General features: G+C 42.0%; 1 protein-coding gene across 3 annotated transcripts in view; it reads right to left on the bottom strand.

Moving 5' to 3' along the window:
• Window positions 1-13,511, bottom strand: part of clmna (calmin a) — a 40,422-nt gene extending 26,911 nt beyond the window's left edge. Inside the window, exons 1-2 of one of the 3 annotated variants that reach the window (XM_036954632.2) lie at window positions 13,426-13,511; window positions 12,563-12,665 (exon numbers count right to left, since the gene is read on the bottom strand). In XM_036954632.2, the coding sequence (XP_036810527.2) occupies window positions 12,563-12,665; window positions 13,426-13,434 (112 nt within the window). In that variant the 5' untranslated portion in view covers window positions 13,435-13,511. Of the gene's footprint in view, window positions 1-12,562; window positions 13,380-13,425 lie in introns of those variants that run through there. The other 2 variants (XM_021573888.3, XM_090210992.1) reach the window with 2 other exon arrangements.
• Between the last annotated feature and the right edge of the window lie 5,684 nt (window positions 13,512-19,195).

The following is a 19,195-nucleotide window of genomic DNA, read 5'->3' as shown; positions in this document are numbered from 1 at the left end:
TGGTGCTATATTGAACCCTTTTTTTGAAGGATCTGTAAAGAACCATGCTCATAAGGTTCTAAATTGTATCTGTATGGCACTATAAAGAACCCTTTCCTATGGGTCTATAAAGAAACACCAAACAAGGGTTCCACTATGGATACAACCCTTTTTGGAGCTATGTAGAACCCTTTATGTTTTTTTATAGAACCTATTCTGGTCAGCCATATTATATTGTAAAATTCCGTAGCTGTTATTATTGTGTTAATTGACTAGTTGAATCAGGTGTGGCAGCTCTGGAACAGCTGGGGGTCCCTGAGGAGAGAGCCACTGACTGATTTAGTCAACCGTTCTCAATTGACACAAGCCCATACATGAGTCTTGCACAAGACTTACTACGTAATGGCATACCACAACACATTAGACAAACTGGAATAACACTCTCACTCACAGTTTCACAATAAGAGCTGTGCGCAAACCATTTGAATTATCACAAATAGAGCAAAAAATGATTTTGTGAACTGTAAAGGACCATTGAAGAGCTCAAAGGGTACTTTGAGTCATTATGGTCCCACATAGAACCATCGCCCTTCACAAAGAACCCTTGAGGAACCCACATTTTTGGTGTGTAATTTGTTTGAAGTGCAGGTAGGTTCCTTTCACAGAGATCAGGGTTAAAAGTGTGGGCTCTACCTCTCCGAAAGACTTCCAAGGAGAACAGAGGCAGAAAGACACGTAAATGGCAACAATGCGCTGATTGATTCGTCAAATCACAGAGGTCTTTTTTTGACAGTGGCATTATCTTGAAGAACAAGATGATTGTTCCCAAAGACGATTGAGTTAAAGAAAATGTTAGCCACACCGGCAATTTAATAGCTTGAGATGATAAAGAAAATAAGTGCTGATGTCACAGGCTGCATCTTCCTCGTTCCAAACAGACTAAATATATAAACAAGATAAGTACAGTCACAAAGATACAAAAGACAAGCTTCCACTAAACTAGACCAAAAAGATACAAATCTAGTCCACATTTTGAACAAAAACCAACGTGGCCTATGCTTATTGTATGCACTGTGCTGTTTGCTCGTATACAGATCAGTTAGTTAGGGTGAATTTGGGTACAAATGTTAAATATATACAGTACCAGTCAAAAGTTTGGACACACTTACTCATTCAAGGGTTTTTCCTTATTTAGACTATTTTCTACATTGTAGACTAACTATGAAATAACACATATGGAATCATGTAGTAACCAAAAAATTGTGAAACAAATCCAAATGTATTTTATATTTGAGATTCTTCAAAGTAGCCACCCTTTGCCGTGATGACAGCTTTGCACATTCTTGGCATTATCTCAACCAGCTTCATGAGGTAGTCACCTGGAATGCATTTCAATTAACAGGTGTGCCTTCTTAAAAGTTAATTTGTGGAAATGCTTTCCTTCTTAATGCGCTTGAGCCAATCAGTTGTGTTGTGACAAGGTAGGGGTGCTATACAGAAGATAGCCCTATTTGGTAAAATAGTCCATATTATGTCAAGAACAGCTCAAATGAATAGAGAAACAGCAGTCCATCATTACTTTAACACATGAAGGTCAGTCAGTGACGTACTGGGCCGTACACACTATCCTCTGTAGCACCTTGCGGTCGGATGCCAAGCAGTTGCCATACCAGGCGGTGATGCAGCCAGTCAAGATGCTCTCACTGATGCAGCTGTATAACTTTTTGAGGATCTGAGGGCCCATGCTAAATCTTTGCCTTATCAGTAATTATGTAGTAATGACATTCATGTAACCTACATGAAAAGTGAAGTTCAAATCATGAATAACTTCGAGGGATCAGGTGGAAGGAGTCATCTTTGGTAAAAAAAGGGGGAAAAAATATTTGTTTTGTCTTCCCAAATATAGTGCACTATAGATCAGTAATGCTTTAAAAGTGAAGTTCAAATCAGATCATATGCAAGGAGAGCATAACTTGGTGAAAAGAAGAAGGAAGGAAAAAGAGCCTTTGTGTGTTTGTTTTTCATACCTACTCACTAGCTAGGTTTCCATGCAATTAGTGACAGACTTTCATGCGAATATAAACAAACAAAAAAATCGGCATAAAAACAATATGCGCATTTTCCCATCAGAGATGTGTTTCCATCCAATTGAATAGTTTGGGATAAAAGACTGTGTGATGACGTAGTGTACATAAAAAATCAAATGGAATGGTTAAACCACCCTCCCAAATTACAAATACAAGTGAAATGGGTTTCCATCGCATTTTCAACTCGCATTTTCAACTGTAGCCAACAGCTCACAGATACAGTGCGGGTATAGCCTACATGATGAGATTCTTTGTCGCGTCTACTCCCGCTCCTCCCCTCCGGCGTTCGAAGTCGCTGGTTTACTAACCACCGATCCTGGGAACCATCATTACTTGAACCTGGCATTTATCATTACACGCACCTGCGCTTCATCATTAGGCACACCTGGACTCTATTACCTCACTCATTACCACCCCTTTATCTGGCACTCCCTTAGGTTCTTTCCCCAGGCAGTATTGTTTCTGTTGTTCATGTCTAGACGCTACTCCTACATTGTATCGGTCCATGTTACTTGTTATATTAATTAAACTTACCACCTGCGACTGCTTCTCGACTCCCAGCGTCTATGTTACATTATTATAGACAAAAGAGCGATATTTTTTTTATTTGTCAAACGGCAGACAAGCATCAATGATCATGCCACCAGAATAAGACCCTCGATATTTATTGCAAAGGGAGCATCGAGCTCATCACCTGGCACTTTCACCACCCTGTGAAGTTCATCATAAATTATTGAATCGGCACCCTAATAAATTGCAAGCTTTCTTCACGAGTCGTAGTGGGAGGACCACACAACATGCGTAAAAGCATTTCCATGGACATTTCTTGAATAATACATTTTACTGACACAAAAAGATCCCATCTTGTCTAGCGTATTTAGTTCTGTCGACATTTGAAAGTTTCCCGACAAATGTTCTGTTTCCATCCGTCCTGTCATCACATTTTCTTCCCCACATGTACTTTAATCGCATAAAAAGGTTGGATAGAAACCTGGTTACTGATTACCTTCCCCTGACAGCTACAGGTCAACCTGAGAACAACAATCATTGCTTTTTAATAAAAACAGAGCTGTAGGCAGAGAGAGCACGGCCCTGATTTGTCATCATCACTGCAATCCATGAGAGTTACTTATTCAAAGTTCTGTTGGACCGTTTCTTTCTTCAGCCCATTGGTAGAAACACCTGCATCTAATAAAACTGGCACTTATACAGACCTCAGACAAAGAGTAAACTCACCCCGTGTACGTCACTCTCTCTCTCCGCAGGTTTATTTCACAATATAACCGTTGACCTTTTAAAATGCGCCATGGTATTTTTAGAGTGGAAAATGGGCCTCCTACAAAAGGAGTGCTTTTTGAAGCATAAACCGTAACTTTAGACGTATCATCACTCAAGATGAAATAAGAACAGTTGACTTGGACCGACCATCATCCTGGAACTGTTGGTCTGGCCCTAGCAATATCTCTGCCCATTAGAAAACCACCGCTATGAGGACAGTGTTGCCCACATTATACTTGCTTCTTCAAAGATACGGACACCATTCAGTTGAGTTTATTCACTATTCAGTTCACAATAACATTGTTCCCCGTCTTGCATGTCAACTGAGACTTTGCAATAGTGATGCAATCGTCCATATTTGATACACTCCACATTCACTGTCTGGCTGCTACAGTGACAGTATGCTACTGAACCTCTGTACTACACACACATGCGCTAGGGCCGGGACGATAACAGTATTGCAATATCTTTTCCATGGCATAAATGAAAACACGAAGCAGATCTAACTCTTGGGCCCTTTAAAACACCTTCTGTATGTAAAATATTGTGTGCTATAGTTGGAAAATGAATCAATGTGAATTCGCTTCGCGTTTTGTTTCCTTGCCACGATACTAACGAGTATCGCGATACTGGTATCAACCCAGCCCTAGATGCGCACACACACACACACACACACATTACACACACACGCTTAGTACATGTCAGCAACAGCATGCTCCTGTATCCAAATATGACAGGGTTAACACGGCTTACATAATAGCTCGGCTGCGCAGGCTTCTAGCTCTCAGCTGCATATTTTTCAACACACTACACACACTTGGTACATGTCAGGGAAGTCAGCCCCTCATGCATGCTACTCAGAGAAAGTGGTAAATAGACTAAATATAGACGTCAGAATTCAGGAGTCCACTGCTGTACATCTACGGCCTCCCGGAACCTCGCTACATCAGTGATGCTCTGGAAAACCGTGCAGCGAGGCAATCCTCGAATAACGAGCAGGTGGAGGAGGAGCAGGGGAGGATGAAAGTGGTTCTTTCTTCTGTGCTTACAAGAACTGCATTGTAAGAGAGAGAGACAGAGAGTGCACATGACCTTCATTCTGATTTTCTTTTACACACCGCGGATCCCACGGTTTTACATAGAGGCTCAGAGTGGATGGGAGCGACAGAGAGAGAAAAGGAGAGAAAGAGATGAGGAGGCGAAGGCAGCAGCAGAACTGTCCAAGCAAATGAATACTGCATGATAATGTCTGAATACTGTATGAACTTAACTCTGTACAGGCAGACAGGATAGGCTGCAATAATACAGAGCAATATCAAAATCCTCTGCACTAGAGGTCGACCGATTAATCGGAATGGCCGATTAATTAGGGCCGATTTCAAGTTTTCATAACAATTGGATATCGATATTTTTGGACACCGATTTGGCTGATTTAAAAATATATATATGTTTTTTACACCTTTATTTAACTAGGCAAGTCAGTTAAGAACACATTCTTATTGTCAATGACGGCCTAGGAAGGCAGAACGACAGATTTTTACCTTGTCAGCTCGAGGATTCAATCTTGCAACCTTACGGTTAACTAGTCCAACGCCCTAACCACCTGCCTCTCATTGCACTCCACGAGGAGCCTGCCTGTTACGCGCATGCAGTAAGAAGCCAAGGTAAGTTGCTAGCTAGCATTAAACTTATCTTATAAAAAACAATCAATCAATCAATCATAATCACTAGTTAACTACACATGGTTGATGATATTACTAGTTTATCTATCTAGTTTATGTTGCATATAATCGATGCGGTGCACATTTGCAACTGTCGTTGCTCCAACGTGTACCTAACCATAAACATCAATGCCTTTCTTAAAATCAATACACAAGTATATACTTTTAAACCTGCATATTTAGTTAATATTGCCTGCTAACATGAATTTCTTTGTGTCACTTCTCTTGCAACAGAGTCAGGGTATATGCAGCAGTTTGGGCCGCCTGGCTCGTGGCGAACTGTGTGAAGACTATTTCTTCCTAACAAAGACAGCAAATATGGGATGATTTAACAAAAGCGCATTTGCGAAAAAAGCACAATCGTTGCATGACTGTCCCTAACCATAAACATCAATGCCTTTCTTAAAATCAATACACAGAAGTATATATTTTTAAACTGCATATTTAGCTAAAAGAAATCCAGGTTAGCAGGCAATATTAACCAGGTGAAATTGTGTCACTTCTCTTGCGTTCATTGCACGCAGAGTCAGGGTATATGCAACAGTTTGGGCAGCCTGGCTCGTTGCGAACTAATTTGCCTGAAATTTACGTAATTATGGCATAACATTGAAGGTTGTGCAATGTAACAGGAATATTTAGACGTATGGATGCCACCTGTTAGATAAAATACGTAACGGTTCCATATTTCACTGAAAGTATAAACGTCTTGTTTTTGAGATGATAGTTTCCGGATTCGGCCATATTAATGACCTAAGGCTCGTATTTCTGTGTTATAACTAAGTCTATGATTTGATAGAGCAGTCTGGCTGAGCGGTGGTAGGCAGCAGCAGGCTCGTAAGCATTCATTCAAACAGCAATTTTGTGCGTTTTGACAGAAGCTCTTCGCAATGCTTCAAGCATTGAGCTGTTTATGACTTCAAGCCTATCAACTCCCGAGATTAGGCTGGTGTAACCGATGTGAAATGGCTAGCAAAGTTAGCGGGGTGCGCACTAATAGCGTTTCAAACGTCACTCGCTCTGAGACTTGGAGTAGTTGTTCCCCTTGCTCTGCATGGGTAACGCTGCTTCAAGGGTGGCTGTTGTCGATGTGTTCCTGGTTCGAGCCCAGGTAGGAGCAAGGAGAGGGACAGAAGCTATATTGTTACACTGGCAATACTAAAGTGCCTATAAGAACATCCAATAGTCAAAGGTATATGAAATACAAATCGTACAGAGAGAAACAGTCCTATAATTCCTATAATAACTACAACCTAAAACTTCTTACCTGGGAATATTGAAGACTCATGTTAAAAGGAACCACCAGCTTTCATATGTTCTCATGTTCTGAGCGAGGAACTTAAACGTTAGCATTCTTACATGGCACATATTGCACTTTTACTTTCTTCTACAACACTTTGTTTTTGCATTATTTAAACCAAATTGAACAGGTTTCATTATTCATTTGAGGCTAAATTGATTTTATTGATGTATTATATTAAGTTAAAATAAGTGTTCATTCAGTATTATTGTAATTGTAATTATTACAAATAAATTAAATAAGAAATTGTCCGATTAATCGCAATCTGCTTTTTTTGGTGCTCCAATAATCAGTATCGGTATTGAAAAATCATAATCGGTCGACCTCTACTATGCACTGATTTAATCTGAGTTGGTTCCCTTTTTACATTGCAATATAATGGCTCTGTCCAAGAGAAAACCAAGCTGAAGGTCAGTGATGGTCATGCACACAACATACGGAAACCAAATGATACCCTATTCCATAGATGGTGCACTACTTTCAACCCGAGCCGTATGGGCCCCGGTCAAAAGTAGTGCATTATATAGTGTATAGGGTTCCATTTGGAACACAACAAATAATGTAAGGTTGTACTGCTGTTAGGTTATCCAAACACTGCGATGGATGGCGTGCATTGATAGTGATTACTCAGTGCGTTTCGTGTGTCTCACCAACGATTTCAGTATAGTTGAATAAACATGGGGGGCTTCAGGGGGAGAATCAAAGGGACACTGAATTTGTTCTGAATCAAGAGGACATCTGAGCTCGTTTACTTGCCTTGCCTGAGTACCAACACAGAATTTAGGAGGAACACAAATGATAATAAGCCAGGGGGTGAGTGAAAGAGAAGAGACCATTGTCCTTTAGCCTCCACCCCCATCTCTCTCTCTATACCCTACCCTCCTCAAACTCATACCAGAATGTGAGGGAAGCAGCACTGTGTGTGCTCAGCCTTTCCCCCTTAGTCACTCTGTGTTGAATAAGTATTGAGATGTGGGGGACTCGACTGGCCTGGTGAGCGTTCAAGAACATCACATTCAAACAAGTGTGAGTGTTTGAGGCAGTTCCTCGCCCCACACATCGTATGAAAATCTGTTCTGTCACTGGGCTTTAGAAGAAAAGCCTTCTCTCGCTCTCTCTCTCTCTCCGAGTAGAAAGTCAAGTCCACCGCAGCAGGGACTGCAGACTTTCACTCTGGCTCAGCGGCTCTAGCTTGTTTGAGTGTTTTGTGAGGTACTGTATGGCATCGGCAGAAGGCTCCGTTCAGTGGAAGACTGTCATAAACTATTTCAACAGATGTCCAGTCCCTAAAGGTAGAGTGTACACACTGCTGTTGCCGGCGGGTCTCTCTACTTAGCAGCAGGTGTGTCCACGTACACAAAACAGACACACACATGCACTCCTGAGCCGTGCTAGTGACAACATGTCCGATATTGATTAACTCTTTTATGCATCATTTATTCTTGCTGAGCTCAGAGACACATCCCCCACACCATCCACTGTCTGCATCCCAAATGGCACCCTATTCCCTATATACTGTAGGCAGTTGAGATGTTTCAATAGTCATTCTTCTCTGTAAACTAGTGATGAGTGGAGTGTTTCAAATGAAAGATGCTTCAGGTCAGTACAGAGAACTACCCACCAGCTCAGAAAGAGGTCCATTGAGCATCTCAATGAGCTGGGAGCCTCTCAGTGTCAAATCAAATCAAATTGTTTTTGTCACATACTTCGTAAACAGGTGTAGAATGACAGTGAAATGCTTACTAATGGGCCCTTACCAACAATGCAGAGAGAAAGAAAAAAAGAAATACCAGAAAAGTAAAATAATAATAAATAATGAATCTAAAAACATAATAATAAAAGTAATAATAAATACACAATGAGTAATGATAACTTGGCTATATGAGGTCATTGAGGTAGATACAGTTGACGTCGGGAAGTTTACATACACCTTGGCCAAACGCATATAAACTCAGTTTTTCACAATTCCTGACATTGTGGCTGTTTGCTATGCACAGTAGTACTACTGCATGTACAGTTGAAGTCGGAAGCTTACATACACCATTGCCAAATACATTTAAACTCAGTTTTTCACAATTCCTGACATTTAATCCTAGTTCAAATGCCCTGTCTTAGGTCAGTTAGGATCACCACTTTATTTTAAGAATGTGAAATGTCAGAATAATAGTAGAGAGAATGATTTATTTCAGCTTTTATTTCTTTCATCACATTCCCAGTGGGTCAGAAGTTTGCATACACTACATTAGTATTTGGTAGCATTGCCATTAAATGGTTTAACTTGGGTCAAGCATTTCAGGTAGCCTTCCAGAAGCTTCACACTACAATTTTGGTGAATTTTGGCCCATTCCTCATGACAGAGCTGGTGTAACTTGGTCAGGTTTGTAGGCCTCCTTGCTCGCACACACTTTTTCAGTTGTGCCCATAAATGTTCTATAGGACTGAGGTCAGGGCTTGTGATGGCCACTCCAATACCTTGGCTTTGTTGTCCTTAAGCCATTTTGCCACAACTTTGGAAGTATGCTTGGGGTCATTGTCCATTTGGAAGACCCATTTGCGACCAAGCTTTAACTTCCTGAATGATGTCTTGACATGTTGCTTCAATATATCCACATAATTTCCCTTTCTCATGATGCCATCTACTTTGTAAAGTGCACCAGTCCCTCCTGCAGCAAAGCACCCCCACGACATGAGACTGACACCACTGTGCTTCACGGTTGAGATTGTGTTCTTCGGCTTGCAAGCCTCCCCAAACATAACGATGGTTATTATGGCCAAACAGTTATATTTTTGTTTCATCAGACCAGAGGACATTTCTCCAAAAAGTATGATCTTTGTCCCCATGTGCAGTTGCAAATCGTAGTCTGGCTTTTTGATGGCGGTTTTGGAGCAGTGGCTTCTTCCTTGCTGAGAGCCTTTCAGGTTATGTCGATATAGGACTCGTTTTACTGTGGATATGGATACTTATGTAACTGTTTCCTCCAGCATCTTCACAGGGGCCTTTGCTGTTGTTCTGGGATTGATTTGCACTTTTCGCACCAAAGTACATTCATCTCTAGGAGACAGAACGCGTCTCCTTCCTGAGCGGTATGATGGCTGCGTGGTCCCATGGTGTTTATACTTGCGTACTATTGTTTGTACAGATGAACGTAGTACCCTCAGGTGTTTGGAAATTGCTCCCAAGGATGAACCAGACTTGGGGAGATCTACAATTCTTTTTCTGAGGTCTTTTTCCAATTGACTCAAATGATGTCAATTAGCCTATCAGAAGCTTCTAAAGCCATGACATCATTTTCTGGAATTTTCCAAGCTGTTTAAAGGCACATTCAACTTAGTGTGTGTAAACTTCTGACCCACTGGAATTGTGATACAGTGAGTTATAAGTGAAATAATCGGTCTGTAAACAATTGTTGGAAAAATTACTTGTGTCATGCACAAAGTAGATGTCCTAACCAACTTGCCAAAACTATAGTTTGTTAACAAGAAATGTGTGTAGTGGTTGAAAAACGAGTTTTAATGACACCAACCTAAGTGTATGTAAACTTCTGACTTTAAATGTATGTACATATAACTAGGAATAAAGGGACAGATAATGAACAGTAGGAGCAGCGTATGTGATGAATCAATAAAGTGACTTGGCTGGCCGGAGTCTTTGACAATTGTTAGTCTTTGACAACACTGCCTGGTATAGAGGTTCTGGATGGCAGGGACCTTGGCCCCAGTGATGTACTGGGCCATACGCACCACCCTCTGTAGCGCCTTGCTGTGAAGCAGACAGTTAAGATGTTCTCAATGGTGCAGCTGTAGAACTTTTTGAGCCCATGCCAAATCTTTTCAGTCTCCTGAGGGGGAAGAGGCGTGTCGTGTCCTCTTCATGACTGTGTTGGTGTGTGTGGACCATGGTAGATCCTTAGTGAGTTAGTTAGTGAGTGAGTGAGTGAGTGAGTGAGTGAGTGAGTGAGTGAGTGAGTGAGTGAGTGAGTGTGGGTGGGTGGGTGGGTTTGTGTGTATGTGCTGTGTGGGAACGTACAGTTCTGAGATTTCAGCGCTCTAATGCAGAGACAGAAAGAGAGGGGGGACATTGCTCTTTTCTCTGATGGGTGAGAGAGTATTAGTTATGTAAGGCCCTTCAGAGCATTGTTTTAATGCACTGGGTTCTCCTCCGTATGTTTTCTTCCAACCACAAAGCCTCCAGGGCCAGCTAGTCATCAGATGGAAGTGTCAAACCAGTTGGTGTTATGAGAGGGAAGGAGAGAGGGAGGGAGAGAGAAAGTGGGGAAGATAAAACGACAGAGAGCTGGGGGGAGCAACCCCAGATGCTTGACAGAGCAGAACAGGAACAGGTACCTCTTCCCGTGTACCATTTCACACTTCAAATGTCAAGAGCATGTCTTAGGTTCTTCTTCATGGATATGCATAGGCCTATAATGTGTGCATTACACACACACACACAAACAATCCAACACGTCTTACATATCTTATGCATTATCAGACCGTTTTACATTTATTTCATTGCACTACTAGGTGAACCACAGAGACAGACATAACGTTTGTTGTAGTGGATGGCTCAATCTGGCTACAGTGAAAAGCATTTGGCAGGCTATAGCAGCCACAAAGTGTGTTTGAAGGCTCATATGTCCGTCTGGAGAAATGTGTGTGCGTGTGTGTGTGTGTGTGTGTGTGTGTGTGTGTGTGTGTGTGTGTGTGTGTCCATTGCGGAGGCCTCAGTTAATGTGTGATCCGTCCTCTTGAGACTGAGACAAAGCTCTCATTCTCAACACTCATTAAATACATTTTTTCCACTTTGCTGCCCAATTCTTGTTTATTCACTGCGCATAGCCTAGTCATTACAGACTATGCTACCGTAGGGCAGGCTATAGGCTACCGACTCAGACTGACACCACAGGGAAACTGTCAGAAACAACAGGGCGAAGAGAAGTAACAATGTCACATGCAACAATGTGAGCAAGACAAAGGAGCTGATCATGGACGACAGGAAAAGGAGGGCTGAACACACCCCCATTCACATCGACGGGGCTGTAGTTCCTTGGTGTCCACATCACCAACAAACTATCATGGTCCAAACACAGTCCTGAAGAGGGCACAACAACACCTTTTCCCCCTCAGCAGACTGAAAAGATTTGGCATGGGTCCCCAGATCCTCAAAAAGTTCTACAGCTGCACCATCGAGAGCATCCTGACCGGTTGCATCACCGCCTGGTATGACAACTGCTCGGCATCAGACCGTAAGGCGCTACAGAGGGTAGTGCGTACGGCCCAGTTCATCACTGGGGCCAAGCTTCCTGCCATCCAGGACCTATATACTAGGCGGTGTCAGAGGAAGGACTAAAAAATTGTCAAAGACTCCAGTCACCCAAGTCATAGACTGTTCTCTCTGTTACCGCAAGATAAGTGGTACCGGAGCGCCAGGTCTAGGTCCACTTTGCCCCTACCTACATGTACAAATTAACTCGACTAAACTGTACCCCCGCACATTGATTCGGTACCACCTGTATATAGCCTCGGTATTGTTATTTTTTGTGTTACTTTTTATTTCATTTTTTACTTTATTTTATTTAGTAAATATTTTCTTAACTCTATTTCTTGAACTGCATAGTGGTTAATTAAGGTCTTGTAAGTAAGCATTTCAAGGTAATGTCTACACCTGTTGTATTCAGCGCATGTGACAAAAACAATTTGATTTGACGTGCAACTTTGTAGCTCTATAAGTTTTACAGACACGCAGCTGTGAATTAGCAATCAAATATTGTCTGCCCCCTCATTGAAAGTGTATTGTCTGCTATAAAATAAAACATGGTCTCCCTGTCTTTGAGGTTTCTAGTGGTGCATAGCCGTCTTCAGTTTATCACCATTGTCACGTTTTCTCCCTTTCATTTTCAGATTCCTGCACGTCGCGAACTGATTTTATGAAATTAGATGAGAGATATGAGATCAACAATAGCCGCGGACGGAGTGTGGTAAAATACAAACCCCAAAAAGTTCAAACTTCAGCCGTCTGTGCATGGCACCGGTAGAATGTTTACAAACCATTTTTTACAACCATGAAAGGTATTCGGATGAGGTTGACTTACTATGGGTCCCCCGATTCAATCTAATCAACCAATGCAAAGCTTTAACATAAAGCCTCATGAACGCAGTGGTTCCATTCTATTTCACATGGTAGCCACCGTTGCCCCACATACCTTGAAGATTCTGCACTCGGATGTCGCTGATCTGTCCGATAAATTCCTCCCGTTCGAACCAGTCCTTATACTCCCACTCGTGTCCAGCCATCAGGACGGTACCCTGGGGAAAGTTGCAGACTGGACTTCGATATATATATATAAAAAAAACAGACTAAGCTACATCCAGTCCCGTGTGATCTGGAGGCGATTGAGATGGCAACCCTATTTATCCCCCTTCGTTCTACCCTTGTCTAGCTGGCTATTGTGGTGGTCGCCGGACGCTGAGCCACGAGTGGGGTAGGCTATAGCATAGAGAAGGTCTAATCTACTCTAATGCTGTTCCGTAGATACGGTTTCTGGCGAAGGATCATTGTTTTCGTTGAGTTTCCCCCTGGTGACGTAGAAAGCAACCACATAGCACTACGGCGCAAAGCGAGGACGCGGAAAATGGCACAGATGACCAAACTACAAGGAAAGAGGAAGGGAATTATTAACAGCACCTGGATAATATTTTCGAGGTGGGCTGTTGTATCTTACAGTATATACCCACCATCCCGCCACTGTAGAGTCGAGGAAAGGAGAGCCAGTCTCAGCTCAGAAAGAGAGAGAGAAAATGACTGACATGGTTCTCAGAATGGCTATGAATAGGACCATAGATAGACCGTTTCCGCTATAAACATAATTGCATTATGTTAGAATTACACGGCGCGTTAGTATGATTCCCTGCCCGAGATAATAATAAACATTTTCTTCTGCCGGTAGACTACGTTTATGTTACAAAAAAACTGATGGACCACAACGCTACAGTTATATAGCGCATCAGCACTAAACGAGCATGGGCGCCACCCGTATGGTACTGCATTATATCCTGTACTCAATACCTCTCTCATTCAAACAACTACTTCTCATTTTCATTTCACTCGCCATCAAGGAAAATGTAAAGTAGAACCTGCTATTCACACATCAACATTTGTCAAGAGGAGAGAGAGAGAGTTCCAGGGGGCACTATAAAGGAGATGTCCAACAGGTGTAAGGAATGTTGGCCAATTAAGTAGCCCTTGAGCCTACTACTGTAGCCCATACAAACTAGTACAGGAACAAATGTAGGCCTACTGTAGCCTATGTCGGTGGCTTGCAAGTGCAATACATTACAGGACTACTGACTGTACCACTGTTGGTTTAATCTGCATGCCCCCTTTGATCAAGCTATGAGGAACATAGAAATATGAAGCCACATGAGGAGCTTATGAACATTCTGAAATGTTAAAAAATAACCTTTATCCCACCTTGAGGGGAGGAAAGAGTCAACTACATTCAGTGGTCATTTGGACCAAAGACTCACCCTATTTCCTACACAGTGCATTACTTTGGACAAGAACCCAGTAGGCTTTGGTAAAAAAAAAAAAAAAAAGTATAGCACTTGGTCTCTGTGGGTAGCTGGCCCATATAACCTGGCTCCTGTGTAGGGCCACGTCATTAGAATGGCCTTATGATGTGTGCTCTGTATGCTAGCAGGCGTTATTAAAGTTACAAACAGTGATTAAAGCCTGGGTAATTATAAGGTTCAACCAGGATTATGCACTGTAAGATATTCTAAAATTGCAGGTCTCGTCTCTATGTCCAGTCCATAGGAACTTCAAGCACAGAGGAAACCGTAGGCCTACTTTGTAATAAAATGTAGATGGGAGTCAACTTGTGACAGTGGTTAACGACAAAAAGAGCCAAATATTTAAAGAAATCCATGAAAGCCCTTCTTGTATGACTGATATGAACTTGCATGCCATTTTCAGCTCTTTCTAAACCCTCTGTCAAAATGTTACACATGCCTTCACTTGAGACGTACCACTAACACTTGCATTGACACCTGCCTTCACCTGAATTATGTACAACCAACACCAGTTAGTATAATGTTTTACGGTGTTTGAGATCTGTATCTAACAACCCTCTAAATGGCTAGTGTGCAGTGTTCATAGTGGGTGTTTTCTTACAGTAAGGATGATTGACCTCTATAGTGTAAAATACAACAAGTAAACCCATTAGAAAATATGAAACTGCTGGAGCAAATATACAACGTTGCTACTAGGGTTGCAAGCATATTTAGTATTTTTTACATTTTATAACCAGGATACATACAGCTCAAGATGTATGCTTAGATATCCAGAAAAAAAAGCCATCCTCACATATTTGGTGCCCCCTCAGAGTTTTGGGATGCATGACGCCCCTGCGCACGTATGCACGCGCACACACACACACACACACACGCACGCACGTACGCACACACACACACACGCACGCACGTACACACGCACACACAGTTTACACACACTGAACAATCCTATACCTTGCAGGTGGTTCATCTATTTTAGATTTAAAGCCCTTACATGGAGATGAGCTCAGCAGAGTCCTGCTAACATCCCTCTCCCACAGGGAGCATGGACATATTCTATTATACATTTTTATAGTAGCACTTTTGGTTACTTAATTAAACAAGCACTCACAGAATGTATTTGAATCTCCTTCTCTGTTCACATGTTTTGCAATGGTACTGTATAAATAAGCAACATTTTGTCAGCTATGGATATTCAATTCGGTTGGTCTCTCCTTCCAGGACTGAAGTCATATGAAGCCTTAGCGGTGGTGTCTGTCTGGCTTGTACAGTACTGTGCTGTGCTTTGCCTCTCAGGAAATGTGAATCAATAATTAGTGAAGCGAGTGTTTATGCAGCACGATGCAGGGCAGGGGTAGTTCCAAGGACAGATATTTCGATGTCTACAGTACTATACAGGCTATTCCATTTCTGACACATAGTCGGAGGAGGAGGAGACAGAAGCTCAAGTACTGTGGTTGATAAGAAACAGGCGTCCGAGTGTTTTTGGTAAGAAACGGTACATTTGATTGCTTTCAAGACACACTGCAGTTCATACTGTGCTCCAGTGTAGCACTCATGCCATGTGTGTGTGAAATGTTAGGATTGCTTTTATGAAGCAATTGTTTGTCAGCAAGAGAGGAATAACACGTCTTTTTTCAACATCCGTGAAAGAAAGTTCAGGAGAACTCAGGAGAGCATGTCAAAAGGGTGCAGTAGAAATGGATTTACAGCATGACTCTATAGCATTGTTTGTTTGTTTGTTGACAAACTCGTTGCCAGCTAGGTCCCATCTGGGCAGTAGAAGCCACAGCTTAAGGCGGGGCACCAGCTGCTGCTGGTTCGAACAAGGCACACAGAGAGGACAGACAGGCAGTTAGACAGATGTGTAGAGAGGAGTGTTGAGCAGACAAATAGGGCAGCAAAGTCAGAAGCACAGAAACATAGCGACTCAGCTCTCAACAGCAGTATAGAATGCCCTGCGGAATGAATCATTTGTCACCTCCTCAGAGTAGCCTAGGCTTAGTGTACACACACACACACACACACACACACACACACACACACACACACACACACACACACAGTGCTAGGTTGGGTATGAGGAACCCTTCTTAATGACCTTTCTCCTCTTCAACCTGACATCTTTTGCTGAATTTGTTGTTGTCTTGAGGGATGAGGGCAGGTGAGAAAACTACCCTCCTCCTGTCCTGTTCCCCAAGTGTATAGGAGGGAGATTCATAGTTGTGAGAAGTGTACTGGAGGGCATGAGACAAAGGAATGTGTAGTATCGGTGTGTGTTAACTGTAGGGGTGCCCATGGTGCTGGAGATCAGAGGTGTCCGGGGAGAGAAAGGCATGTTGAGGATGCCAGGGTCAGAGTAGTACAGAAGGTGTCGTATGCTGAGGATGTGGAATAGAGAATTAGAGGAAGACAGTTCCAGGGCAAAGGATCCTAAGAGGCTCCCTGTGAGCAGGCCGAGGGTCAATGAAGAGTGATGGGAATGACATGTACTTCAGTAAGGTTGGTTTCTTAGAGTTCATAGCCATGGTTATCAACTGTATGGCAGAAATGGAATGTAAATCACAGAAAAGAGTGGCAGATGCAGGGAAGTACTTGGGTGTACGAGATTTTACTGCAGAAGAGTTACAAGGCGCGTTGAACGATAGCGTCAAGTCCTCCGAGTCTGCTGGCATGGTGTAGGATCAGATAGAGCCAAGTAGTGGAATAGTGGGGAGGTTTTAATAGTTTTTTCTTCCCTCTTCCCTTTTCCCCATCCTTTGTCCCTTCCCTTTTTGTGTCACAAAGTGTAATGAATTCACACTCCAGAACAGTAGGCAGAAACACAGGGCTAGGTAAGAGAAATAGATAAATAGGGAGGCCATGGCCAGCCTCACACTCCAGTACAGCACTGTAGGTGGCCGGTATATGTACCTTTCAGTTGATTGCGATCCGCCAATACAAATTGAAAGAAGAAGCGTAAGAGAGCTAGAGAGAGAGAGATGGGGGAGATAGAGGGAGAGAGAAACAGGTGGGCAAGACAGAGAGGGAGAGAAAGAGAGAGACAGGTGGGGAAGACAGAGAAACAAAGAAAATGAGAGAGTGCAGTGCTGCAAAACAGCCCAGTCCCAAAAGCGAGAATAGAAGTACATTTTTGTTTTGTTTTTCTCAGAGCTGTAGTTAAAATAAGAGAGCCTCTCTCTCTCTCTATCTCAGGGTCTGCTTTGCTCAGAACCGATCAGTACAGTCATATGTATGAAGCGTTGGGTCAATGCTCCCCAGCCCACTCTGAGTACCATGCGGAGGCAGCTGTTGTATAACACAGCACAGAGCTGAAAGTGATTTTACTCCCACAGAGAGTGGTTGAATTTCAGAGAAATAAACCCAAATCAACTCCATCACTTAGCTACATCTAAATAGTACTCTACAGTGCTTCATAATACATAATCTCTTTAAAGGCCCAGTGCAGTCAAAAACATGACCGTGTTTTATAAACACTACCGTTCAAAAGTTTGCGGTCACTTAGAAATGTCCTTGTTTTTTAAATAAAATCAAACGTCTCAATGTCAACAGTAAAGAGGCGACTCTGGGATGCTGGCCTTCTAGGCAGAGCTGCAAAGAAAAAGCCATATCTCAGACTGGCCAATAAAAATAAAAGATTAAGATGGGCAAAAAAATCACAGTTGAGACTGGTGTTTTGCGGGTACTATTTAATGAAGCTGCCAGTTGAGGACTTGTGAGGCGTCTGCTTCTCAAACTAGACACTCTAATGTACTTGTCCTCTTGCTCAGTTGTGCACTGGTGCCTCCCACTCCTCTTTATATTCTGGTTAGAGCCAGTTTGCGCTGTTCTGTGAAGGGAGTAGGACACAGCATTGTACCAGATCTTCAGTTCCTTGGCAATTTCTCACATGGAATAGCCTTAATTTCTTAGAACAAGAATAGACAGACAAGTTTCAGATGAAAGTTATTTGTTTCTGGCCATTTTGAGCCTGTAATCGAACCCAGAAAATGCTGATGCTCCAGATACTCAGAAAGTCTAAAGACGGACAGTTTTATTGCTTCTTTATTTAGAACAACAGTTTTCAGCTGTGCTAACATAATTGCAAAAGGGTTTTCTAATGATCAATTAGTCTTTTAAAATGGTAAACTTGGATTAGCTAATACAACGTGCCATTGGAACACAGGAGTGATGGTTGCTGATAATGGGCCTCTTTATGTAGATATTCCATTAAAAATCAGCCGTTTCCAGCTACAATAGTCATTTACAACATTAACAATATCTACACTGTATTTATGATCAATTTGATGTTATTTTAATGGACAAAAAATGTACTTTTCTTTCTAAAACAAGGACATTTCTAAGTGACCCCAAACTTTTGAACGGTAGTGTATATTTCCACGCTATGTGGTTGGAATAATACTTTGAAATTGTGAAAATTATGACAATGCCCTTCTAGCATTAGAGCTGTTTGAAAAGACCGCCTGACATTTCTGCCTGTTTTGGTGGGATAGAGTTTTGGCCTTCCATTGCAACAATTAGTTAAATAGACCAAAAAGAAAGGGCGTTACAAACCTTGAATAGAAGGTAACACATTTGGAGAATCAGTGCTAGCTCTTAAAGGGGCATCATTTTCAAATACAGCATTATTTAATCTGCAGTTATTCTTCTGCTATTTATTCTGTTACCAATAACATCTTCTAATTATAAATATTATATCTGATCTTTTAACAAAATGCTAACTATTAGCTTAAATACAATTTGAGTAGGTATATCTAGCTGTCTGATAACACGCTCTAATGAAATGGCTTGTCCTGCACCCGCTAAAAACCCAGAGTGCATTGAGCGAATGTCGGAAAAAGATCTTGGTTCCTTTCTAAACATAGAAATGTGAATGCAAAGAGGACTCAAAATAGGTGAAGTGAACTGGCAAAAGAGTAGAGTCTTCATTTAAAAAGCAAGAGCAGTGTGAATTCAAAGATAATTTAATTATTTAGCTTTTTTCATCCCAGAGTTCACTTTAAAGAGGACTGAGATTAGTTATTTTAAAGAGGACTGTATGTGAAAACACCCTAAAGGTACATAATTGACCCTATGCTAAGCCCCGCCTCCTTGCTTACCATTACAACCTCGGCCATTTTCCCGGGAAGCCCAATTCCCCATGCAACCATTGGCGAAAACTCCTCACAATGATCTCAAACTGTGTTTGTAATACACAATTAAATTAAACACAGACTACCCCTTGATAATTAGGAAACTCTTGGGTCTGTCGTGATGGACTGTGA

This window comes from Oncorhynchus mykiss, chromosome 19 (assembly GCF_057628025.1).
Source record: "Oncorhynchus mykiss isolate SJ-2025 chromosome 19, ASM5762802v1, whole genome shotgun sequence".
NCBI classification, from domain to species: Eukaryota; Metazoa; Chordata; class Actinopteri; order Salmoniformes; family Salmonidae; genus Oncorhynchus; species Oncorhynchus mykiss.
The sequence above is the reverse complement of the archived record's forward strand: the minus strand, read 5'-3'. Positions and strand labels throughout refer to the sequence as shown.